The sequence below is a fragment of the Gavia stellata genome, chromosome 6 (genome assembly GCF_030936135.1).
Source record: "Gavia stellata isolate bGavSte3 chromosome 6, bGavSte3.hap2, whole genome shotgun sequence".
Taxonomy (NCBI): domain Eukaryota; kingdom Metazoa; phylum Chordata; class Aves; order Gaviiformes; family Gaviidae; genus Gavia; species Gavia stellata.
Genome location: NC_082599.1, coordinates 53,702,703 through 53,729,112, shown reverse-complemented (window position 1 = coordinate 53,729,112; position 26,410 = coordinate 53,702,703). Strand labels below are relative to the sequence as shown.

At 44.8% G+C, this 26,410-nt stretch overlaps 1 protein-coding gene across 1 annotated transcript in view; it reads right to left on the bottom strand.

Moving 5' to 3' along the window:
- TBX20 (T-box transcription factor 20) overlaps positions 1-24,971 on the bottom strand; it is a 41,699-nt gene extending 16,728 nt beyond the window's left edge. Inside the window, exons 1-6 of the mRNA XM_059818283.1 lie at positions 24,813-24,971; positions 22,589-22,823; positions 21,353-21,517; positions 16,106-16,214; positions 10,342-10,500; positions 6,623-6,699 (exon numbers count right to left, since the gene is read on the bottom strand). Coding sequence (XP_059674266.1) covers positions 6,623-6,699; positions 10,342-10,500; positions 16,106-16,214; positions 21,353-21,517; positions 22,589-22,823; positions 24,813-24,939 — 872 coding nt within the window. The 5' untranslated portion in view covers positions 24,940-24,971. The remainder of the gene's footprint in view (positions 1-6,622; positions 6,700-10,341; positions 10,501-16,105; positions 16,215-21,352; positions 21,518-22,588; positions 22,824-24,812) is intronic.
- Positions 24,972-26,410: the final 1,439 nt, after the last annotated feature.

Sequence of the window (26,410 nt, the reverse complement as noted above, 5' to 3'; positions counted from 1 at the left end):
GGTGGCAGAGCCAGGCACTCCGTACTCATATCTTCTGCAGAAGTTACTGTGTCAGGAATGGCTACAAGAGGTACAAATTTCAACCTATTAATGTTTTCCCTTTTTGCCCTTACTATCCAAGAGCTAGGTAAGCAAAAAGGATATCCTCAGCATCCACTCCCTGTTCCTGGTGTCATGGGGTTTGTTTTTTGTCTTTTTCCTTACACAAAAAAGGCAATGTTAATAAAAAAATTTAGCTGAAAGAAAATAATAAAATAATAAAACTGACAACCATGTTTTGCTTGGCCATTCGGTTCAACTCAAAGAAAAATACAGAACAGGATATAAAGTGTATGAATTATCAGTTTGCAGCCTGAATGACTTCTTTAGTTCTGCATTTCAAAGGTTTCCTTTTTTTGTAGCTGCCAGTTAGTATCTTTGGAAGAAAGCCCAGATAACAGAAGACATCAGAAGTGAGGTGAGGTGAAGACAGATGGAATAAATGGGCTGAGAAGGCACAAAAATAAACTTGTCGGAAGTCGCACTGTAGTAGAACTTTTTTTTTAAGGGAAAAGATGACTAATCTGTCCAAGACACAAGTGCTATAAACAAGTCTGTAAAAAAAACCAAAACAACAAAAAACCAAAACCAAACCCAAAAAAACCCAACACAGCAGGAGGAACAAATACATATCCGTAACAGCAGCTAAGAGTGAACAATAAACACTGTCAGAACCACTGTTCAGATACCACTCAGCGTTCATGTTCCTGTGGCTTTTAGTTGCTATTTTACACATGCACAAACATACAGACATATTAATTTGCTACATATAGTTGCTCTTATACTGGTAGATGAATATTACAGACTGACCCTAGGAACCTAATTCAGCTCTGACATGGTATGGACCAAATCCTCGACCAGAACAAACTCCATTCCACTGCTTGGGCTACAGATGAACCAGTTCCAACCAGGGAAGAACCAGGGCCCATCAAACTACATTGCCTCACGTAACTTGAAGTTTAACTTGTTCCAAAAGCCAATATAGAGCCACCAAACACTTTCACACAAAGTCAAAACTATTGGGCAAGTGTTGGATGAATGCAATACTCCAAGAATACATGCAATTTAAAGAAGGGAAACGAGAATTAAATTATAAGAAAATCTAGGTTTCGATGATTGCAGGAGAAAGAACAAGTGTATCTCCACAGTGGTGTTTACTGGTGCCCTCACAATAAATACCTGGCTACCGATGGCAATTCTGGAAGAGCTATAATATGCATGGAGGTGGCGTAGCCTGGCTGAAGCCATGACATGGGAAAAGTAATGATGCTTACGAAAAAGGAGCATAGGGTTATTAAATATACCCACCCCACTTCTCTCAACTGCATATAAAAATGAGAAAAACAGCTATGTCTATACAGACAATTAAAAAAAAAAAAAAAAGAGAAAATTACTTTTCTCTTCTCTGACTTGGAAATAAGCACACACTTGCAAATGTACATCAAGGCTCTTTCTCTGTATCTTTTCTTCCCCAAATACAATGATACACTTAAATCTAACATCACCAGCCTCACAGAGCTCCACTTCACCCAGTGACTGCAACCATTTCTTTTTGACTGCCAGGCAGAGGATGAGAGGTGAGGACAGAGCAGCGCTGTGAAACTGGGACTGGGGGAAGTCCCTGGAAAACTTCCTCTGGGCTGGAAACTGGGGGTCTGATCTGACATCATCCCCTCCCCTTATGGACGCAATACACCTGCACAAGGTGAGTGGGAAACACTAGCAAAATTTTATACCATTTTGCACAAGTAAAAAGATAGATAACAGAATACCTAAGTGGAAAATCAGTGAGGGTATGAGCACTTAAAAGTTGGGGAACTGAAGCGATTTTAGCTGTCATGGAGAGCTTTCTGCTGGGGAAAAGGAACAGTTGCCTGGCTAACAGTAACCAGAGTTGGAGGAAGCAGATTTGAAGGGAATGCTTCAGGTGTCTAAATGTAGGCGGGTAGTGCTTTCTAGATGTCTTAAGACATCCAAGCCGTCTGCAACAGAAGGGATAATACAGAAAATACAGACAATCCATCTACCCCTCTGGAGCAGCAGCTGAAGGCTGCACATCTGGAATAGCACCAGATACCAAGTGTTTAGGCACCCGGAGTCCCTAGTGCTTGTCCCTAAACTCAGGACTTCACTTCTCCCAACCTAAACATCGGAGATGATCTCCCGTAGCTGGTTGTCAACACTCACAGACTGAGAACTAGCCGAGCATAAAAGATCAGCTGGTGAGTTTGACTTGTTGGAGGAGAACTATGACAAAGCCCTACTTAACCATGGACATGGGAGTAGGTCGTAGAGAGAATATATGTCTAGCTGTTGGTAGGGTGCTTTCAAGAGTCTGGGAAGTTCTTCTAGACCAGCAGTAAGGAGTGGGAATGGGCAGGAAGACAGCTCTGTGGGGTGAGCAGGGAAGGGATGGAAGAGAGGGCTGCTGCAGACAGCCCACCATCAAGCACATGGCTTTGACTGCTACTTCAACAGGGCAGTGCCCATATCCAGGCATTAGCATCCATTTCGCTTACAGCCTTGTAAGCCGGTGCAATGTATTTCCACATCTCAGACATTAAGTTCCTCGGGGGAAAATTCAGAATCTGATTACCATGCAAATTCAGCTGTGATGCAGCTCTCTTTCTTACTTCCCCCCATCTCCCAATCCTTCCTTTCTATGCCTAAAAATTACTTCGGTGTGCAGCCATACTTTTCCATTACCTAAGATATTGCCTCTTGAAGTATGTATCTACCTCCTAGAAGCATTATTGGACTTGTGCAGGTGGATATACTCCCTTAGCTCTCTTTAATAGTTACAAGTCCACAGCCTGAACTTGCATGTCACATACTGGATCAAATAGACAAGCAACATTCAGATCATGATTACGATCTGTCAATTCTTGTTGGATCATTATTTTATGATTCAGTAGTTCCATTGACTCACACTCTTGAAATGATCACATTTTTCACTGGATTGTTTGCATGATATTTAACTGTGATGGTTTTATTTAGCTCTCTCTTTTTAAAAGGCTAATTCTTCACAACAACCCAAAAGGCAAATTCAGGCTCAGGATAAAAAATTATTGTGTTGGGTTCTGATTTTGCATCCTTCATGGCTTTGGTAGTTTTTTCTTAAGCAGAAGCATAAAGATATTCCCTTAAAAACCTATCTCCAGAATTAATTGCTCATAAAACCTGCATTGGTCTTTTTCACAAAGGTTACCATTAAAAAAGATCACACTCATCCACATCACTGCATTTGGCATCCCGTAGTCAACAACACAGTACATTAAGCTCCACATTCTGACGATTGCTGCTAAACGTTCAGTTTTTCAATCACAGCCACTGTGGGAGCCTTTTTATAATAGAGGAAATGTAAATACCACATAAAAAGATCAAAAGGTGAATCAGCAACTTATCTAAATCACAGTAGCCCCAGATAAAGTCTGTCCCATTACCATAAATAGATTACCACAAGTAATGTATGGAAAGAGTTGGTTGTGGAAGGAATCTCACATCCTACTGAAAATTTGATACACGCCAAACTCACCAAAGACTTTTTCAATGGTTAAAAGCTTTGCATATATAGCTCTGAGTATAAGGAAACCTTTGTAAGGTATTTAAGCAGGAACAAAAGAAAATACAGGCACTTCAATAGCTTTGCTGTTCCCTACTTCCTCTACCATTTTGCAAATTTTGCTACCTTTACACGTTTTATTTTAACTCCAACACATATAATGCAAACAGATTTAATCCTAAAGGCATTTGCAGCTTGAATTTCCTACACAGGGATCGTAAATCTAGAATGGGAAGCCTGAAATCGTTAAAGTCACATATTTATAAAATCATATTCAATTAGGTTAAAAAAGTGCAATTTCTGTCATCATGTCATAAAAAGATGTGTTTTTCTCTCAGATCTACTATAAAGAAAAGCTCCCTATATTGTTACAGATAGAGGCTGTTTTCAATCAGTTACAAGGAGCAATCCAATTACTGGATGGTTTAGTGCAGTAACTGACTCCAGACTAATTTAATTTCTTTAGGTCTCTAAAGATCAATTGATCTGATTTGTTTCCCTCCCCAAAGGCTGTTTAGGAAAAAGCAGGCTTAAATACCTGGAAATGAAATACAAAGCTCTGTACACTTTCACACTACTGAGGTCATTCGGAAAAGCTGGAACTTGGGATAAATGAGTGCTCTTTTGGCCTTAACATCACAGGATGCTTTGCAGGAGACCATTAGGATCACCGCACAGCGCCTCAGATTATGCACCGCGCGCCGTACGCAGGCCTGCTTAGGAAGCAGTGCTTGGAAGGTGTTTTCACAGCTTCTGGATAAATATTCAATTTTTCAAGAGCTGTGCAGATGTGCATTTGGCCTGCATAGTCCTTTCCCTGGCAAATAGAAATTTTTCTCAGACAGTGATCTTATAGGAATAACTGAGTTTCCAACTAGACCGAGCAAGTCATGCTGTACTATTCAATGTATCGCCTACACCTTGTAACGCATGTCGTGATGGACATCAAGCAAGAAATTCTTCCTGTTGCCATACCTCACTTTGCTATTTCTTTTGCTTTATATTGGATTTCTTGAAGCAATTTTGCTGGTGCTAAGATGAAATCTATAGAACCATTGGGCACTCGGAGAATGACATTCTCATCTGCCTGAATATTTTGATACTGGAACTGAAAAAGAACCTTGCTATTTCTGGACCATAGCAAATCACTTAGGAAATTCTCAGTGTCTCTTACCAACCCTCTTGTCTGTTACACTTTCACCATCTCATTACCTGATGTGTTGTGCAGCAGGTTGTGTTTTTTTAAATACTGTTGTTCCCTGATCGGGGCTAAGCTTTCCCCTTTAAGTCAAAATAAGACTTACCCAAACCTGGACTCTCAAATCCAGAGTTTTAATGTCATTTCAATACTTTTCACATTCCATTTCTTGTATTTATTGCAGGTTTCACATTTGGCTACCTTATCTTTCATGGCAACGTTCGTGCCTGGGCTAAGCTGCCTGTCTCAGTCTCTATTCTTACACTTATCAATAAACAAAAGGGCACTGCGGTTTATGCTCAGCATTTCTGACTCCATGCCATGTGCTGTTATAATAAGATGTCCTCTGGAAAAATTCCCTTCATATCCAGCACCATGATAGTTGGTTCATCTGCACAGAGGTAACTAAGTTTTTCTCTCAGCTTATCTCTTCAGACTCTCTCAGCCCTTGCAAAGCTGTGTCATTAGATATCGCCTGTCTATAAAACGAGGAAACTGAAATGTGAAAAATCAAAGTCTCTTCTCTTCCTACAGGCCCTTTCTTGGCTATTTATTGCATACAAACCTGAGCTTTGGGTGTCGCGTACTTTAGTACTCTGTCAATACAGCAGGCTATGCTATTTTAATTAAATCTGCTTTTGTTTTTTTCCCCATTTTCAACTAAGTCTTTCACTTAGGAAGCAATTTTTAACAACTTTGCAAGCGTGCACTGCAGTCTACAAGCTTGCTTTCCCAAATTACTGTTCTTTCACCTAATTACTCAACAGATCGCTAATGGTCCAGTCACTAGTAAGGTACAAAATATACCACTGTTTCCCAGCCATGGACCTGCTTAGATCGATGTGCTTTTGCAATGCTGTAAAGACTTTGTCTGGCTGTATGGATATGACCTCATTGAGCAGTTTGTCCCCTATATGCACCCGTGAAAGATGATTCACAGATACATCTGGATATCCCCACATAGGAGCCTAGAGGGTTTTGGCCTCTCCAAACTTTCTTTCATGATTGTGCGCTCATAGGAAAATTTGGATGTGCTATATCCATCTCCATCGAGTTCTCCTCCAGCCTAAAGGATGCAGGCAGCTTAATTTGCTTCATTTGCCAAACTATTTGACACGATATCATAAAAATGTGACACGCTGGAGAGCTACCAAGAGATTGAAGTTTATTTCCTACTCGACTGTGGGTTAATGCTTCTGTCCCTATGGCAGCAGTTGCTTATAATGAGCTGTACACACACAAAACTCAACAGTTTCCAGATAAAGCTTTCCCCTGATGCAGCCTGCAGTACAATTTTGGTGAAACAAAAATGGCATCTTTGTCGTCAGAGTGGGAGTTATGGGATTTGTCCTGATGGCAACAATTGCTGACTTCAGTGTCTGGGACTGCTGAAGTATATTTTGGGAAGCTCCCCTCTCTCTTTTCCACTGTGTGGAGCAGTGGGGAGCTATAAAGATGTTTTTCACAGGACCACTGCCCTGTTTCCCAGTGACCCAATTCACAGCCCTCAACAGAATTAAATGGCATGATAAGAAAAAAGCTTTTCATTCTGAAGCTGTAAAACTGACCCTCTCCCCCCTTCAAGAAGCCCCCTCAGGAAGATGAATATATCGGCCCCAACTGGAACAGATGTCAAAACTCAAAACAGCTCTTTCTTCATAAAGTTTATAAGTATTTTTAAAGGAGGTGGAGGAGGCTTACTATATGCAACAAGATAACATTAAAATGCACAGCTTCTCAGGAGTTGAAAGGATGCTTTTCCTACAAACTCTCTCTTCTCTTTATCTTATCTGCATGGAAAGTAAACAGAAAGTGCCCATTACCTCTCGATATCAGTGAGTCTGGAGGAGTCCCGGAATCCTTTAGCAAAAGGGTTGCTGTCAATTTTCAACTTGGTTATCTGGAAACACAGAAAAGAGCAACACAACATGAATATAGTGTTACGGTATTGCAGTGTACAAAGTGTTAACGAATCCATCCTCCTGACTTCACTGCTAATTTTATCCATGTTCCTTGTGCGTGCGCGCGCTACTCTTGAGATGCTGCAAAGCTGGGGAGGCAAACCAGGGTGTATTGCACATATGGCAATGTGTAAGGGCAAAGACCAAAGGGCACAGTGGGCTCAGCCTTCGTGTTACCCAGAGCAGGAGGAACCCACCCACGTACAACATTATTGCTCCCAAATACTGTAACACACGAATGCAGTTGTCTTTTCCACGAGCAATGCACAGCACCCTGCTAGCATCTGAGCCTCGTTGGTGGAGCTGCACATCAGCTAGTATGAGCCCAAACTAGGAGCTGATGCCTGCAAACCTAGAGAGGTTGCTTCAGTTCAGCCCCACCATTTTTTGTTTCTTTTTTTTTTTTTTTACTGTGATGCAAATGTTCTCAGCCAGACCTACCAGCCATCACACAGAGGCAGTTTAATTGTTTTTGCATGGAAACAGGCTGAGGAGGGGAAGGAAGGAGGAAAAATGTGGGGAGAACTCAGATTTAAAGTGACAAAGCCTGGGTTAAAGGAGTAACCCCATTAAAACCATCACAGTCTTGCAAAAACAGAGGTCTTACAACCACAACTCTCCTCCCTTCTTCAAATGCATCTTCAAATGCATCTACAAACCTACCCAGTGCCATCCTGTCAGCCTTTGTATTCAGAGTAACGCACTGATCAGGAGGTTCTCTGCTGCAAAGCATCAGGGCTCCCCTTAACTTTGCAGTCCAACATTTTAGGCATAGGTGGTGGCTTCCACTGTGCTTTTTGGGAGCAGGAAAAAAATACTCCATTGCCCTTGTGAAATTTTCTAGCTGCCCAACCAAATGAGATTTGGTGAATAAAACCCGAGACATCGTAATAATATTCAGATTTTCCAGCCATACTTTTTCCAAGAATCAAAAATAAAACTGTAAGTGGGAGTTGGAACTTGACGAGGGACAACGCAGGACCTGTCCTGCAAGGCAGTGAATGCCACCAACTCTAGCTGAAGCCCATGAAAATCAACAGCTCTCAGCATTTCATACTGAGTGGCTACGTCAGCCTGGCTTTCCTCAAAAAAAGCCTGTATTGCAGAGGCCACAACCTCATTTTTAATAGCTGGCTCTCAAGACTCAGAAAGAAAAGGGATCTTTTCCAAATCCTCAAACAATCAAATGCTCTCATCAAAACAAGGTATTTCAAAACAGGGTGGCTTCTCCTCCAAAATTAAAGAGGACGACTGAACCCAACTTTTCATTCTGCGAAAGAGGTCTTCTGGGAGGGAAGCACAGAGAGGGAGGGACAGGCTTACAAAGACAAAACCTGAGTATTTAATTACTGGTCTGCAGTATATAAATGATGTGCTGAACGGCTGCCACCCGTCTGCTCTGCCACTCTGGAAAACTCACTGCACCCCTGGGCTGCCCGGCGTTTCGGGTCCGTACAGGGGCAAGCTCTCTGGGGAAGGTCCTTGCTTTGAGGCACTACGTAGGAAGCGCTGCAGCTCACCGGTTGTTCCTATGGGCTGGTCAAACAGCACGGGACCTCAGCGCTGGCTGAGGCTTTGAGGCTGTCTCATCACGCAGGTTCAAGTGGTGGAAACTACCCTGAACACTGGCTTTGTCGCAGGACCTTGCAACAGCTCAGCAAGTTAGTTATAGTCTCATCCCACTCCCAAAATAGCCATAAGCCCTTGACTCACAGTGAAGTTGCAGAGAGCGGCGGGTTAGTGCCTCACGTCCAGCGAACGTTTTTATGGCAGCATTTTGAAAACTACCTTGAAAAAAGACAAGCTCTAACTAGTTCCATTGACTTAGATCACCAACACACCGAGCCAACTGCACTGCAGAATAATAAGGATGTCTATTCATCTCTTGAGCGCATTTTCACCAATCAAACTTCCATTTTCCTAATATTAAAGATTTGGTATGACATCACAAGAGAAACTTTTTGTATCCACCGAAGCCAGATGAGACTCACAATCATTTATGGCCATATTTTTCCTGAGAGACTGTCTCACAAACAATCAGAGAACATCTGCTAGAAAGCATTTTAAAATGAAATCTGACCTACAATTCAACTCTGTGGCAGTGGTTTGGCTGTTTAAATAAATGCATGCCCTTTAAATCTTAAATTATGAGATAGTTTGTTGAAAGTGTAATGTATTTAGCTTTTATCTAATAACCTCCAGAAATGTAATCAACCCCTCCTTAAAACAGTTCTGAAAGAAATGGCAAAAATGAAAAAAGGCTCCATTTTCATTAGTCATAAATAAAATGACAGCATCAACCTCTAGGGGTTCCGGAGATGTTCCATTGAGAAATTTTCCAGGACTCAATGTATGTGCTTGGGGAAGGTTAGTTTAGAAACATCTCTGGTGTAAATATCGTCAGTAAACACAAATCCATCCTACAGAAATAAATTCCAGGTTTAGCTGGTTTTGTGCCTGTTACTATTTTGCTGGTTTCTATAGAAAGTTAAGTGGAAAAATCTAACCGCCTGTCCAAACATTATATTCCTGAGCTTGCCAGGTGCTGAATGCATTTTCTGCAGCATTCAGATACAAACCTGAGTTTAAAATCAATGCATCCTCATATCAAAGTGGGATGTGGGGTCTGTCATAAGGACTGACTTAATACTACTAGTATTATCTTCAGAGCTTCTTTGGCCCCCTATGCAGTAGTTTCATTTTATTCATAACATTTAGAAATTAATTACTTTCGCTTCATATTAAGAAATGCAGAATTCTTTAAATAATCCAGCAGGTACATTGACTCTGGGATGCTGCCTGCCCACATGTTTGGACAGCACTTAGATTTTTCTTAACTTGGGAGAATTAGAGAGGGAAAGAGGTGTTTTTTTTGAAGTGCCATAGTCATTAAGCCCTTAAAACACACTCTGAAGCCAAAAACATATTTCCACTGACTTAAGTATTAAAGTCTTATCCACTGTCTAGCAGAGCCTCTGCTCTCCGATTGTTTATATACTTCCTAAAATTACTCATTAGCCATCCATTGTTATGATCTCCTCCATTTTGTATATATTATTCACTGGCATGCAAATCGAAATTCAAACATCTGGATGTAATCTGGGCAGCCTCTGAAAAGCATATCTCTGAGTGATTTCCCTTACGTTTGAGCCTTACAGCTTAATTAGTCAACTTTTTAAGCCCATGAAATCATCATGTGCAAACCAGAATATCTCTCAGCCAATAGCTCATGGCGTGAAAGATCACTGCAAATAAGAACTGTTCCTTAATAAGCTATAATTAGAAAAGGACTAAATGATGATATGCAAACAGCTTTGTATAGACAGAAGGGAAGACAAATGAAAGCCTCTTTCATACCAACTTTACTGCCATGGATAATCCTTATGGCCCTTTGAAGTTAGTAGCACTACCCATATATGTAAGAATTACTCCTGAATAGGAATTAGGCTGGGCAAGGTCACTACAGACACTGGCATGGGAAGGTAGGTTATATCAGAAAGTTTCCTCATTTATTGGGGAAAAGGGAGTTTTCAGCAGGGTGGGATTTGGCCAAATCAGTGGAAATTACCAACTGTACTCACCAATTGATTCTGGTAGGCGGTAACAGCTGTGAAAACTGTCTCTGGAAAGATAAATGTCCTGAACTCTTCTGATTTCAGATTTAGCAAAGAAGCCGTGTGATCCTTCTTCTTAATAATGTGGACCCTTGGCTGGTACTTGTGCATGGAGTTCAAAATGATCTGCAAGAAAGAGCGAGAAGGCACCGTCCTGAGAGGAAGGTTGACAGGACCCTCGAAGGCTATAAAACCGCAGGGGAGAAAAAAGATCCAATTAACACTGCAGGGGAGACATCCGAGCTCTAACGAGCCAGGGGTTGATTTTCAGAGCAGAGTCTCCAGCTCCTTTGGGCAGTTCCAGAAAATGAAGGTGGAAAAGCAGGCACCCCAGGAGCTGGTTTCCTCTCACTCTTATGCTGTCGGGTGAGCACATGTTTTTTGAATCATAAATAGCTGTTCCTACAGGTGAGGTGTTTTACATACAGAATTTGTTATTGCTAGCATGTGCCCCAGCTTGCAGGTGTCAGCTACAAGTGTCAATAGGTAACTCTTGAAAGCTCAGGACCGAGAATCCACACTTCCAAAAATATGCAGGTGCAGAATGAAAACAGCCAGGAACCCCTCAAAAAAACAGAAAATAATAAAACCCAATCAAAAAAACACCACCAGTAAAAGCACAAACCGGCTGACCAAAAATAAAACTCCCCAGATCCTTTTACTGTGGCAGACCTTTAAAGCACACTGCTTCGTAGATGCTCTTCACCGCAGACTACTGAAAATGAGAGCAAGGAGGGAAACCAGTACAGAACCTCAAAATGACCAAGTTTTGCCGTTTTCCCCTCATTAATAACTGTTTACGAGCTCCCAAAATAATTCTAAACCTAATGTACCAACTAACCTACTCCAACGTTCACTGGAGTCAAACCGAGAGTCCCACTTGCTTCAGTTACCACTGGCTGGAGGCCTGTTTGGCTGCCTCTAACCACAGTATTACAATATAAGAATTAAATACAGAGCTCGGCTCGCACCAGTCCTTGTTTTGGATATAATCACAGTCACAAGACGAAATTGGCAATGGTGTGGGTGGTTCTATTTTGCAGGGGCCATAATGACGTTACAGCCAGCTCCGTACATCTGGAATAGCTAATGTGCATTCCTCGGGAAGCGTTAACTTCAGCTGAAACACAGCAGAAGTGGTGCAGTATTTCATGCTAACTCAGTCAAGAAGAAAGGTTGCACGTTGCATTGGAGTGGGGAGCTTAGACACAGCTTTGTCATGGCTAAGATTTCCATCAGCGTTTTCTTTGCTGCTCCTTCTTGGCCAAATATTACTATGATTCACGCTGTGACTTTGGGGGGTGCACACAGCGACAAGAAGGTCATTACAGTGATGGGGAGCCATCGTCCTGAAAGTGTTGCATGCCCGCTTTTACCAGCTCAGGTCCTTTCTCAAATCACTTCACCATTTTATATATGCACATACACCGTGGCCATTGACCTTGCCATTAATATCCTCAGCACATTTCCCTCTCTTTGTAAAATTTTGTCTTACCAGCCTAGTCACTTGGGCTGCTGTAAGCAGCTGGAACAGACATTTTAAAGAGTGGTGTGTGGATGGTGATGAGCTTACTGAGGGGTTGGCCCACATTGCTCGGCGCTTCCCATTGCCTTTCATGGCCACGATATCCACACCAAGGCATTACATCTGAGCAGCAGCCGAGCGGAAGGAGGAAAAAGCTGTGACAGAGCAGCTCCCACACATGCCCTTTCCTTTCACTCCTCTGTGAATGCAAATTGTGGTGAAGAAACTCCGTTTCTCAAACAAAACCACGTAATCCTTTATGAAAGTTTTCCGAAACCAAAAGTGCACGTGGATAATATCCCCTGCCACCATGCTCTACCTGCGCCTTCCCACCAGAGGCAAGTCGGGTCATTCAGGTACAGAACAAGTACCAAATGTAGCCAGGAGGTCATGAAAGACCCATGGCCAAGGTTAAGGTCGCTATGTCCTTTTCGTGGGGGTCTGTGTATGTAGTGCTCCCTCTGCATCCCTGCACAGGCTGCCGATGTTGCAGTACTCACTGATACTAAAGTCAGCAGGATACTGCACAAAGCTACCCCTTAATATCCGTGCAACTTCTTATGTAAGGACCATCAAAACAGCCTAAAGAAGTTGGATACACAGGGTGCATCTCACAGAGTAGCCCCCAAGGGTGGTCTCAAAGTCCAAGCAGTCCCCCACCCGCATGGTCTAGCTATCAGAAAATCCCTAATGCCAGCTCTGCGATACTCACGCTCGTGTGCCCCGAGAGAAACATGAGATGCACGTATACTTACGGCAGCCCCCTGGCACACTCTTACTGGCAGTCCAGCGTGGTCACAAGCCCTCAACCACCCCATCTGCCTTGGTGCTGACAGCCTGCAGCAGGGGAGATGACCGGGATCCGTCCTTACAGGATCCTGCTTGCTGTAAGGTCAGATGGGATTGTAGGCATCTGGCTCCCAGTGGCTACAGACCGGTCACCAGAGGCAATCTGGATGCCAGCTGCGAAATCCCCGAAGTGACTTTGAATTCAGGAACTATGCTGTGAATGCGACTTCCACATTGACCAAAGAGTGTTACCAGGCAAAGTTTGCTTTCTAAAAGCATGGAGGTTCCTAACTTCTGCCAGGACAACTTTGAAAAAAAAAAAAACAGTTGGGCGTAGCTCCCTGTGGCTATTCTGAACGCCCTGCTTTCACAGTTACTTGTTGGCCGTGTTCACACCTTTGTTTTTGCTTTTGCAAATATTCACGTGTTTGAGTTTTGCTATTGTAAATACCAGAAAAGCAATTACAATAATATATACACTCATGGTTCACCTCACCAGAAACGATGCCACCCCAAATAAGTGCAACCAAAAGTCCCAAAAGAAGCAGTGTGTGTGAAAAACATCACCAGAAATCTGGAAAAAAAATCATCACGTTCATAGATGTTCCACAACCAGAAAAATGGGAATTACTCTCTCGGCTGTGTAAAAATCCAGAGACAGGAGCCATTTCCTTCCTCTGGTAAGGATATCTGAAAGTGTTTCCATGGAGCAAGCTGTATGTCATGCACACAGAGATAAGACTTCTGCCTGATGCTTGGGGGGAATATGTACATAGCTATGGGGTTATGCACGCTCCTGAAGATACACAAGCAGAGATGCTTGCCAAATCCAAAAGTCTCGGAGTAAGAGAAAACAAACAAATGCTAGAACAAACGAATGCCTCTCTTCAGATTCCTTTTCAGGAAATGAACCACCCTACAAATAAAACACCACAATTACCTTAACAACCAAAACTGTCTTCTGGAGGATGGAGAAAGCAAGCAGCTAGAACAAACTGGAATCAGGTTGGATCCAGCTTCTCTACCTATAACCAGCGTGTAAAGGTGTCTTTTCGGTCATTAAAACTTCCTCAGGAACCAACATGCCTTATCAAACATAACTAAGATTTTAGCAGGTCAATTAAAAAGATCCCGTCAGTGAAGAAGGGCTCTTGCAAACTGAAGGGAGAGGTTTCAGGAGGCAATTCAATTCTCCCCTTCTCTTAGTACACGGGAGCTCAGAAATGCCATTGGCCATAGCACAGCGAGCCCTCCTTAAAGGCTCCAGAGAATGAATGAATTCCTTAATTCTACTGAGCATCCAATGATGGTATTTACATAGCTTCAATAAGGCAAGGCATAAAACCTGACGCCCTAATTCGAAACATAAAAAACCACAAGATATTAAAAAGGGAGTGCTCCGTGAAGGCGTAACACCTGCCACGCAAATCTCAACGCAGGATCAAGCCTTCGGGGCTTATTCTTAACTGAACACGCAAAACCTTTCCATCGACTTCGGCTGTCCAAAGCCTTCGCGTAAAGAATGGGATCCACCTCTGCCGCTTCTTGGAAAGTTAATCAGGAGGCCGCATCTCAAACACTATGGATCATTTTCTCCCACTGCCTGCATTTGAGACGATTACGTCTTCTTGCTCTGTCACATGTCTCTGTTCCCGACAGCTTCTCAGACCTACTTCTTTTTTATACTCATCTGGGCTTCTGGGAACTGCACTGCTCCTAACTAGTTTGCAATATACTGCTGCGAGCCCTTTATTAGAGGCACACATGGCCCCTGTTATGATGAAAAATGCTTCTTTTTAAATGTGCATGTATACTGCTCTATCATCACTCGGTGATAGAGCCCACAAATCTTCAGCTTTGCCCTTCTTCAGATTATGAAATAAAAGAGAGGGGAAAAAAAAAAAAAAAGACATTCTCTGCTAGCCAGGAAGGGAAAAACGGTGGGAACCAGATTCAAGAAAAATATACCCACAGACAGATCTTTACAAAAGAACAACACAGAGGCATCTATCTGGGCGTTCTTTTGTTTTCGTTTGTTTTTTTTAACTACTTTTGTTGTTGTTGTTGTTCCCAGGATGTATTTTAAATGATCATGGCTGTGCTTCAATTCTTAGGTCTTGAAATGAGCAAAAATTCTCTTTCGGATGAGAAGCCTTTGCACAGAACACAGCTCAGACAAACGGCCGCTGCCTCACGCAGTCGGAAACGGCAATGAATAGCACGCTAGGGGAGGGATTTCTGACACCGCGTACGCCACAATTATTCAGCTTTACAGGTTAGTTACCCCTCCACATGCTTCAGAGTTCAATATCACTCCTCTCTTCCCGACACCTTGTTTACTAACACTGCCTTCCTGCTCGTTCTTCTAAACTGCCCCCTTCTCAACCAACAACCCTTTCAAATCCATCCTCCTGCTCCTTCAGCCTTCGCCTGGGGAACCGCCAAGCCCAGAGACAACACCTTTAGCTCTTCCTTTGCAATCCAGAGGCACTACCAAGCTGTTCCTGCACTTTACAGACACTTTTGGGGAAGGGAACAGGATGGATGACACTTTTTCTTACCACCTACCCTTAGACGGTCAGGTAGCTAAAGGAGTTGTCCCCGCTGATGGAGCATAGCGGGAACCCATGGCCAGCAGCTCTGCATCCTATTTACCAGCCTCAGGGCTTGTGACAACAAACTGGTACCGATCAGAGCCGGGACCTGTTTCCTTTAGAGACCCAAGTCCACCCTGTGGCACCTCAACTTGCAGGTAGCCTACAGTTATTTCAAGGGCGACTGAGGCACGCTTATTTTTATGATTTGATCGCCCTTGCTTTGGTGTCACATGAGTTTTTTCTGCTGACTCTACGTCCATGCTGCATTGACTCTGGATGTACAAGAGCCCTTATTGATGGACCTAACCCTAATAGATTGCCTGTAACGAGAGGGAGCTTCCAAGCACACATGGAAAAGCACGTGATCTTGCTAGCCAGCGCACGTGGTAGAGCATACTGCCATGTCACAGCAAAATGCAGGCAGAAGCATGACAAAAAGCTCACCTGCCTCCCTTCTCTCCCTCGCTTTGATGCTTGACTGCACCCTGAACTTGTCCCCAGTGGATGTTCTGCCTCTGACAGCAATAGGAGCATAATTTGAACACTTGCTTTGTCCTGGGCTCTACCTTACGAAAGGTAAAACCCCTGATTTCTGGAGTCACCTGTTCCTCTACAACTGAGATTAAAACCCAACGTTTAAGCTTCACACAGCATCCTCCGCCACTGCGGTACGAAGGGCTGGCCAAGAGAGGTGTAAGGTCACGGCCACGGCAGCCTTTCCCCATTGCAGTCTCTCTCCCACAAGCTTAGCCCTGTGGCACAAGCGAGCAATTCCCCTACGGCAGTTCCTTTACCCTTTCCCAGAAGGAAGGCTACTCACATGGCCGTGCTGATCCAGCTCGTTGTTGGTGAGTTTGACTTTTTCAAAGGATACCATCTGCTTCAGCAGTTGCTCTCCCGTGAATGGGGAGTCAGGGTGCACGTACAACCTAAAAAACACAGGGAAAAGGCTTGCTCATAAGAAAAATCTCACCTCTTGGCTTGTGCATGGGCACCACTTCCACATGAAATTTAAAAGCCCATCATATCTCGCTTTCAGGATATGCAGTGGTTTTATGGATGTGGATTTCCTGAGAGCTTAGGGTAATACAGAGCTGCTGCTCAAACAAGACACAATCTCCCCCAAATTAATGAATGCCTGAAATACGGCCATTAATGAAAGACAGTAAAGCAGATGACTCGAGTTGTTTAATTCACTGGAACACAATGAAGAATCCCATGTCCCAGTGCTAGATTGCTCTCTAACCATACCTATTATTTTATCTAGTTATCTAAAATGGAGACATTAACTAACATTTGCTGCTGTGTCTTTTCCCAAATGAAAAATTGATCATGTCTTTCCCCACAGCTGTGCTAACAAGCACTTAAAATAACAATGACTACAGCTCCGAGAGAAAAAACATGGTGTCATTAGAGAGATAATGGGGGAATGTAGATAAAAATGCATTTTTCTTTATATGTAACATTAAGCCGTGATAATGATTTTAACCTGCACTGGATCACACGTTAGCTGTGGTGACGTCTGTTTATAAGAGGTTGAAGGCTGCAGTCCAGCACAGTGGTCTGACATGAAAAAATTAATTGCAGCTCTGTAATTAACAATCCACCACTTGGAAAATTAAGCAGAAGGAAGCACAGAAGACATGTAGATACAATGATATATACATTATGACTAGACTAATTACAAGTGCCAGGCTATTTAAAAACACTTTTTTAATAGGAATAATGTATTGCTGAAAATTACTTAACTCAAATGTTCTTTTGTGATAGTGAATTAAGAGCTGAACTAGACCTTCAGCTAGTGCAAACCAGACCTGGTCTGCTTCTGTCAGTGTCGGTTATCACTCGCTGAGGGCCTGTCATTTTGGGTGATGTCTTTGGCAACACGGATGGATTTCTTCCATTAGGCGGGTGGGGCAGCACTGAGATGCCAGGTTAGAAAGATTTTGTTGTTGTTGTTGAGCTACAATTTTGGTTAGGCAAGAGGAGAAAGGAAAAACCACTAAATGATGGGGCATAACTCTCCGATAGACTACGCTGATCCCTAATCAAGGAATGCCCGTACTAAAGACTCCAGGGAGCACAGCTCTGTTGCTCAACGAGGAAGGAGATTTGATCCTGCACTCTCTGGTTTTGCCAGCAGAATCCCCAAGACACAGTGAAACTGAAGTTTCACCAAGCAGCTCACTTCAGATGTGCAGTATGTTTTCCTTACATTGATCCGAAGCACAGCTTGGCTGGTACAGCTGTGTCCACGGGAGGGATGCTGAGCCACGGTTCCTGTCGCAACAAAATATTCCTAGCATACAGATATCCTCACTGCTGTTGACTCTGCTGATTGCACTGTGAGGCTCATAAAAAACTGTGATGTATCTGAAAACCCAAGACCTGGAATCCTGTTACGCCAAAAGAATTTTACGTCTCATTTAAAGAAAATTAACTTTGCCTTCCTGTAAAAAACTGAAAATCTTGACCTTTAGAGCCCTGAATTAGAGAAGGCAAAACAAAAAAACCACACCCCAAACATGTACCACAACATTTCGGCCAGTCTTGTGATTTTTTTTTTTTTTTTTTTTTTTTTTTTGAGCCTGGCTCCTGATTTTGAATGTCTGGATAGCTAATAATGTTCACTGTGATCACAGAGTGTCAGGCTCCACAAGGTTAGGCTAATTGGGACCAAAAAGCCAAACTATTTCAAATATGTGCTGGGGAATGAGCACAATTGTTTTACACCATAGCCAGTTAATGCTTGGCACTGCTTTCAAACTAGAAAGTGCCTGCTAACTGGAAAGTTGCTGAAGGATGGGCACCTGACTATCAGTTACGCAAATGTATTAATAGACCTTGTTTTTCTTTACCGATTTGCTACACGCCGTCGATCCCACCGCAAGACATGGTTCCACCTGGTGAACTACACCTATCCACACACTTCTCCAGCCTGAGCTTGTATGCTCTGGAGAAGAGGGTTGAAAACGAGACATATCGCTCTCTGAAGTGGAAGTCGTCGAGGAGACTGCGAGCGCGCACGAGCAAAGGAGTTAGAGAAATAAACGTGCACATTCCAGCGTGGCACACGAGGCTCCCCCAGAAATCCGTGCAGGCTCTGCTGCCTAAGGCCGGCCAGATGCGAGGGGCTGCTGCTTCAATTCGCAATGGCTTTAAGAGCCATATTTGGATGTGAATTTGCTCCACAGTATATAATGTTTCACGATATATGCAAGGTTTAGGTACTGCTTCCTTCTTGCATGTTTTGGAATGCGACACCGCTTTCCTTCTATTTAATTTAACAGTTGGTCTGGTCCTACAAGCCCTGCGCGTGCTGCTTTTAATTACCTTAATGTCTCAAATAATTTGTAAAATATAATACTTTTTGAAGGTTTCCTACCCAGAGTTCTGTGTAAGTAGGTAAACACTATAACTTCATTAAACGAATGATTGTAGCTAAATACAGTAAATAAGCGACAGACTTTTCTGAGTGAAAGAAAGGAGGTGAAAAAAGGAAGAGGAACGAATAAAGGTACATGCTGAAACTTATTAAACTGATGTTTCACACAGTCTGAGCAATTTGGAAGAACAAACATAAAATATCACATAGGAATTCTATCCCCTGATAGCACTTTAGAAGATTTACAAAAGACTCTCTGAGAAGTATTTTTATTTAAGTGTTCGTTGCAACATAAACTTGTCTTAAACGTTGACAGCAGGAAGACGGGGATAAAACTGGTTTTTGTAGAAAGTTCCCTGAAGGGCTAATCTTTCAAACCGAATCACAGAATACTTATTAATTTTGAAAAAAACAAGTTGTCTTAGCGTTGAAAGTTATTTTTATAAAGGAAAGAGCAAAACATCTAACGGGTTTGATCCTGCAAAGTCTTACACCCATGCATAATGTGACTCCTGAATAACTCCCCTGATGCCATCGTGCCTATGCAGATGCAAGGAGTGATGTGCACAGGGACTTAGCACCTTGGTACCAGCACCCAGATGCTCAGCATGCCTACACCGCTCAAGTAAGGAGAGCTAAAACCATGTGTTTAGAAGACAAAAAAATCATGAGTGATAACTTCATTAAGGGCTCCTCTTACCGGAGCAGGACCAAACCCGTTTCGCGATGGGAGGAGTACTACTTTTAATCTGTTTGAGCAAGACTGAGGCCTCCCGCCTCAAAAGATGCATTAACACTCCAGAAAAAGCGCTAGTAATGCAAATATTGGCACGCTGAACCTCTTGACATCCTTTTTCTCACCAAACAGGAGCGTAAGAAGGAGAAAGTGCATAAATGTATATGTAAGTACCGTTCATACAAAGAACAAGTAATCTATGCCCATCCTATGGTCAATGGTCTTTTGGCTAAGCGTCCTGAAAAGGAAACAGCACAGGTATACGCTTACACATACGGGTACTGATCTGATGGGGACATTAAAGAGCTACCACAGCACAATGGTAATAGATATTAAACTCCAATAAGGTTTGACCCCAGCTCTAAAACAATCAGTAGGGCAGTTGCTAATTATTCCAAGAAGCAGTCTCGTCTTACATTCTTGTCAGTATTTCCTCATTGAACTAGTCTATGCCAGATAGAGTGTGAATTAGCAATCTATTTAAAGGTATTCCAAAAGACACTTAAACAGAAAAAAAAAAAAAGGGGAGAACCCTGCCTTAAAACTATTTCTGTCCTTGCCTTATTTCTTCTTTTGGTGCTGACTCCTTTGGAGCAGGATCCGTGTTTTTTCTTTGGGTTTTGATCAGTGCCCATTACAATACGTCAAATGAAGCCCTCAGACGTTAACCACATTGCAAGAAGGAGTTTTTGGCCATGAAAACAAAGCCGACATAACTCCTAGGTTGCTGTCTTTAATCACAGCTTCTCTGCATGCGCTTTTTGTTTGTTTACTTCCCTGAGCTGCCTTCCAGAGATCAGCAGTCAGCAAGATTTCAGATGAACTATTTATATGAGGAAAGCGTGCAGGATTTGGTCCCTATACTCACACACACAAAAAAAAAATGTGCTTCCATTTCTTGTGTTTCACTTCTAATTTCTGTCTCTGTAATAAGCAAGTTCTTAACCCCAGGCTAAGCCACCTGGAGCGGATCTGTGTGCCTGCGCAGATCCCTCCACGAAAAGTTTCTTTGAAGCCAGAGAGGCATCCGCGTTATTTCCATATCTCCGGCTCTGACTCAGCAAAGCCGTTCGACATGTGCTTCAGTCTTACTGGACTTGGGGACTTAAGTACGTACTGAAGTGCTGGGCTGAATACGATGAAGTGTGGGTCTCTGCTGAAGCGCCCTCCTACCCTACAGCCTAGTGCTACAGCCTCAGTTTCCCCATGCTGAAAGAAGTCAGTCCTTAATTACATTAACGGAATGATTTTAGAAATTAATTTTTTACAGCATTTTGTTCCTGTATAGAAGGGAGGGGAATTTACTTGATTTTTTCCTAACGCCTCAGAAAATGTGATGATTTCTTAACAAAAAAAATTAAATCTCTGTGCTGTAGAACTGATCTGTACTTTGCCTGCTGTCTAAGAGATGACTAAAAGCAAGAGTAAAATTATTAGTTAGAAAACACTGGATACGTTATCAAGAACTAATATCATTTCAAGCATAAAGAGCATTGAACTGTAATGTAGTATTTCTACTTGGACTTGGCTAGTGGTGCCTGGGTTGCTTTAAATTATGCAGTCAAATGCTGGGGAGGGGGGCAAACCCAAGAGACAAATCAATTATTTCTTTTTTTTTTTTAAAGCTTTCTTATCTGAATTGAGGCAAACTTAATTTAAAAAAAAAATATATATATATATATATATATAAAAGAGCCTTTAGCCAAATCCTGCATGCCTTGGAACGTTCAGTATAAATCAAGCCTCAAGCAGAGATTTGAGGCCCGATTCTGCATCACAGAAATTAATCAGAGTTTTGCAATCAACTTTGTTGAGCACAAACTCAAAAGTCTCAGAGCACTGTTTGCAAACAGCATGGAAAAATTAATAGCAGGTATTTCTGGAAGGAAAAGAAAATTAAAAAGTAAAGAAAATAAAAGAAAAGGCCAGCAGTAAAATCTACAAACCTTGCAGGGAGCGGAGGGTCAGCTTTTCCAGCCACTAACCAGGAAGACCTGTGGTAGGCATATCTATATCTTTTATTGTCCACAGGAACTATATCCATTAACACAATGTACTTGGCTTCAGGATCCACTCCCGAGAAGGAAACCCTGATCGTAGGAAACATTCTCCTGAAATAAAGGCAAATCAGAAAATAAATACGTGGTTGGAGAAGAGAAATAAGAGAGCTTCTGAAAAGCTGCTGGAAGTAAGAATTATATTTAAACCACCTGAAAAAAAATTAAAGCATCTACCGATTCTGCTTCAGCATGATAGAAGTTAAATCCTGTGTATCTCTAATGTGCACAGAAAGAGCAGCTTGAAATCAGAACGATTTTTTGGAAGCAAAAAGAAAAAAATGGTAAAAGTGAAAAAGTAAAGGAGAAATGTGTTTTTGCCCGTTATTTAAAAGTACACAACGATTTCAGAAAACAGTTGTACCTAAGGTACATAAGTCCTTAGAAACATTGATTTTTTTTTTAATGGGATCCACACTAGTGTTAGGGAAATACTGCAGAAATTATTTCTGTTAAAATTCTCACATATTTTGGATGCATGTTCTTTTAAGCCTGCTCGCGATAGTTCCGAGATGAATTTTCAAAACTAAACTTTCCTTTGTTCACTTAAATTTTGACAAAAACGCAACTTCAAAATGTACAGTTATGCCGTAGACCAGAAATAAATAACTTTAAACAGTTCAAAATTTTGAACTTCAAATTGCAGATTTTAGACGCACTCTTTTTTATTATTTTTTAAAACACATCCTGGTAGAGCTCGCTGGTTAGAAAAAAAAAAATATCAGGGAACTACGTTAGGAACAAGTAACTTTGGGGATTACAAAACCCGACAAGACACTTGGCTCCCGCAAACGGCATTTGACTGACCCAAACCCCAAAAGCTTTGCTGAAGAAGCGGCACGGTCCGGGGCGAGGAGAAAGCCTGCGATTCTTTCGCGCAGTATTTGCAACCGAGAGAAGAGAAAAGCAAACCCAACCAAGCCCTGAGTGAGTTACTTCCCCACCACCCCGCGTTTCCCTGTGTCTGTACCAACCCAGCCCGCAATAAAAAAAAAAAAAAAAAAATCACCGCTCGAAGGAGCTTTTAGGCACAGACCGAATTATTGGGGAAACACCATTCCCACGCAGCCGCCGGGCCCCCCCGGTTTGATTTCAGCCGGCCGCCCCGGGGCTGCCCAGCCTTACCTCCCGGATTTGGTGATGATCATCTCCGTGCCCAGCTCGTGAAACTTGTCCCAGAGCTCTTTGGTCTCCAGGCTGCAGGAGATTTTGGCCATCTCCTCGCTGGGGATGATGGGGGTGGTGGGGATGAGGGGCTCGGTGCAGAGGGACGAAGGGCTGGTGCTAAAATCCCCGTGAGGGTCCAGGCTGGATAAGTCACTCAAAGGCTGGGCGCAAGAGGATTTCTCAACGAATTGTTCTGCAGGGGTTGGGGGGGAAAGAGAGAGGGGATTCAGCCAGGACGGGGCGACCGCCGAGTAAAACTATTTTCTCAAAAAAAAAAAAAAAAAAAAAAAGAGGCATTTATCGTTCAGCTACCCCCCCCCCTCCCCAGATCCGCGCTGTTTCTTAGGCGTCAGCTCATCGTTTGAGGGCGGAGGGGAGTGATTTTTGGAGATAAGCTCCGGGCAGAGCGTCCCTCCCCGAAGGCGCACGGGGAGAGATGTCCGGGGGGGGCGGCGGGGGGCAGCGCGGCCCCGGCCGCATCGCCGCGCGGCTGTTGCCCGCTCCGCGGGGCGCGGAGGGGCAGGGCGGGCCCTGCGCGCTGCCCCCCCCCCCCCCCCCAACCGAGGGTTTCCATGGAAAGGTCACTAATTCTCATTAAAAGGGGAGCGCTCGGCTCCGGGGGGCTGCTGCGGGCCGGGGGAGCGCGGGCGGCTGCTCCTAAATTGCGCCGCTGACAGAGCGCGTAACACGGGAAGAGCCCGAGCGCGGCCGCGCAGACTCCGCGCTTCCTCCGCGGGGAAGCGAGCTCGTAACATTAACGCAGCGCCAGGCGCGGGCTCACCCGCCCGGAGAGCCGGGTCTGCCCGGCCTCCCGGCCGGTTTGCCGAGGCCGAACACACTCCGTTGGAGAAACAGGCCCCGCGCGGCCACGCAACCTGCGCGGAGGCGCTGGCTGCGCGGGTGCGGTAGCTGCCGCCGGCGCTGGCCGCCCGCCGCGGCGGGCTCCCGCCGGCGCTCCCCCCCTGGAAGCCCCGGGAGGCTTCGGCGGCTCCGGCGGGAGCTGCAGCCGAAGGAGAGGACGGGAGGGAGCGGGGCCGCGCGGGTCTCTGCCCCGGCCCCGCGCTGCGGCAGCGGGATGCGGCGGCGGATCCGCCGCCGAGGAACGGGAGGCGCGCAAATGCGCCCTGCGGAGACGGGTTGCGCCCCGGTCTCCGGTTAGTGAAAGCCGAGTTGCAGGCAGTCGTTTCCCTTCGAGTTCTGATCGAATGGCGTGGGGCAAGGAGTTAAAAAAAAATCGTGAAATTAATTGAACGAGCGTTTTCAGAAAAAAGAAAAAGAAAGAAAACTAGCTACATTTAACTCAAGACCGTGTAAATATGTCAAACGGCAATACTACAACATTCCCGGCCTACGTTATCGCCTAGACTAAAAAATAAAGTTTACAATGAATCCCCGGACTACGTGAAACCTATTGAGTCAGTTGATTAGATGGAGCAGACACAGAGAGCTGCCTTTTCCAAATTCCTGTAAGCGTGGCTGTAATGTTAGCTGGCACCCTGAAAGCTCAATACACTTTTTCTAGCTTTTTTTTTTTTTTCCCGTAGTTTTCTGTGAACTCTTGGATGCATGCAAGGACCACAAGCAGCAGAAATTGGGAGGGAGGAAGGGAAGATGCTCATTTTTCTTAAAAGCCTTCGGGAATCTGAATCGAGGCAACCGAAGAGAAGCGAAATCGCTTACTCGAAACTCGCGAGGAATTACAATAAAAATCCTCCCGGTCGATGTAGAGTGAAACAGTCTATATAAACCTACATCGAGAAGCTGTGGAGCAAAGGGATTTTCGAGTCTACGTACAAGTTTTACTACCCCTTGTAGACCTAGGCACGATACCGGAGATTCTCTTATTTGACTTCAAAAACATAGAAGATTTGCAATAAGTATTTAAGAGGCTGATTTCATAGCAGCGAAGAGAGACGTAACTACCTTAGGGTGTGAGATTATTCTACGAATGGCGAAGCTGGATAAATAAGCGGCGTAATTGAAGCTGGAGGAATTTAGAAAATTGTTTGTGCTACCAACAGCCTCGCCTGAAAACGGCGGCGGGTACCGAGGGGGGAACCCGCCGCTGCCCGACCCGGCTGCCGGAGCGTTGAGGAGGGTGAGCCTGAGCGGAAAGCGGGCTCCGCCGGGGACAGACAGACGGACGGACGGGAGCCCCGCGGCCACCCCCGTCCCCACTCACCCAGCGGCTTGATGGTGCTCTCGGGGGACTCCTTGTCCTTGGAGCTGCCGCTCGACATGAGGGCGGCGATGGAGAAGGCGTTGGCCCGGGAGGAGAGCTGCGGCTTGGGGGGCGGCGTGTACTCCATGGCCAGCCGGCGGAGAAGCGGCGCGGTTCGGCTGGGCTCGGCCCGGAGTACCGGGGGGGCAGCGGAGCGGGGTTACCGGGCGGGCGGCAGCGCTCTGCGCCCGGCGCTGCGCGCTCCCCCGCCTTAACGCGGGGCCGCGGAGATCCTATCGGCCGGCGGCCAATCGGCGGCGGGACACGTCAAGGGCCCCGGCCCGGCCCGGCCGCGGAGGAGGGGGCGGAGGCGGGCAGGAGGAGGAGGAGGAGGAGGAGGAGAAGAAGGAGGAGGGAGGGAGGGGAGGGCTCTGCCCTGCCCTGCCCTGCCCGCCCGCGGGGTGCGCAGGGGGCGGCCGGTCCTCCGGAGTGCTCCCCGCCGCCCCCCCCGTCGGGCAGCCCAGCCCCCGCTCCTGGGCGAGGCCCCGGCTGCGGGAGCGCTTCGGGGTGCGCCCCCCGCTCCTCCGAGCCCTGGGCGGGGGGGGGGGGGGGGGGAGGGCAGGTCACACGGCCGGGGATGCTCCCGAGAAGGTCCCTAGGCTATTCGCTTTGTCGAGGCAAGAATCAGTGGAGACATGGTCGAAAGGAAGAAAATAAATTGTTTGGTTTGGTTTTTTTTTTTCGCGTGCGTGCGTGTGTCAATTTTCTATTTTAAATTCAAATTTAAAGATCCACAACTTTTAAAGCAGCCGTTTCCTCGTTCTGTGCCTTCTGCTGGGACAGAAGGTTCCTTAAGGCTGATCGTGCGCTTGGTTTTCCTGCGCCGGATCCCCAAATATTGTCATCCCAATCGGATGTACTCGCCCCGACCGACTCCAGGTGAGACCTTTGCTGGGTTCCCGTCCCAGCCAAGCCAGTGCGTGGGCCACTGGTCGCAGTTTCCTTCCACTCCCTTTCATCGGCTCCAGCAAACTAGATGGTATTGATCAAGCACGTAAGACAGAGAGAAAACCAGGACGGGCTGATGGTGCCAACGAGCAGATTATCCCAAGGCAGTGATTTAAGTTGCTCACCAGTGCTCTTTTAGGCACATCATGTGAGCATCCTCCCGTAAATAAAAAAGCGGGCAATCTAACTGAAGTCCTTTAAATAAAAAGAGGACTGCAAAGGTTTGCTTGCTAAAACGGCTCAAGAGGACACGCAATTTTTTTTTACTGAAGTGCCAACTTCTAAACCCAAAACAGAATCCGAGAAGCTTTCAATACGCAGGCTTGTGCCAAGAGACGTACCGCTGGAAGGACTGCCCCCCGTCAGGTACAGATCCGCGCCACTTCTGCTCCTGCTGAACTTAATTAATTAATACGGAGAAACAATTACTCGAGTCGCCCTGGCCGCCTGTTGCAATCACAGCCAGTGAAGCGGGCAACACAAAACAGCGCCTTGTCGCTTCGAAACGAGCGAGAACCAGCCGCGCTTCGCCCTTATAGTAGCTGACTTTGCCAACAGAATATGCAGGTAGAAGATAGACTAGAATATAAATACATCTATTCCACCGCACA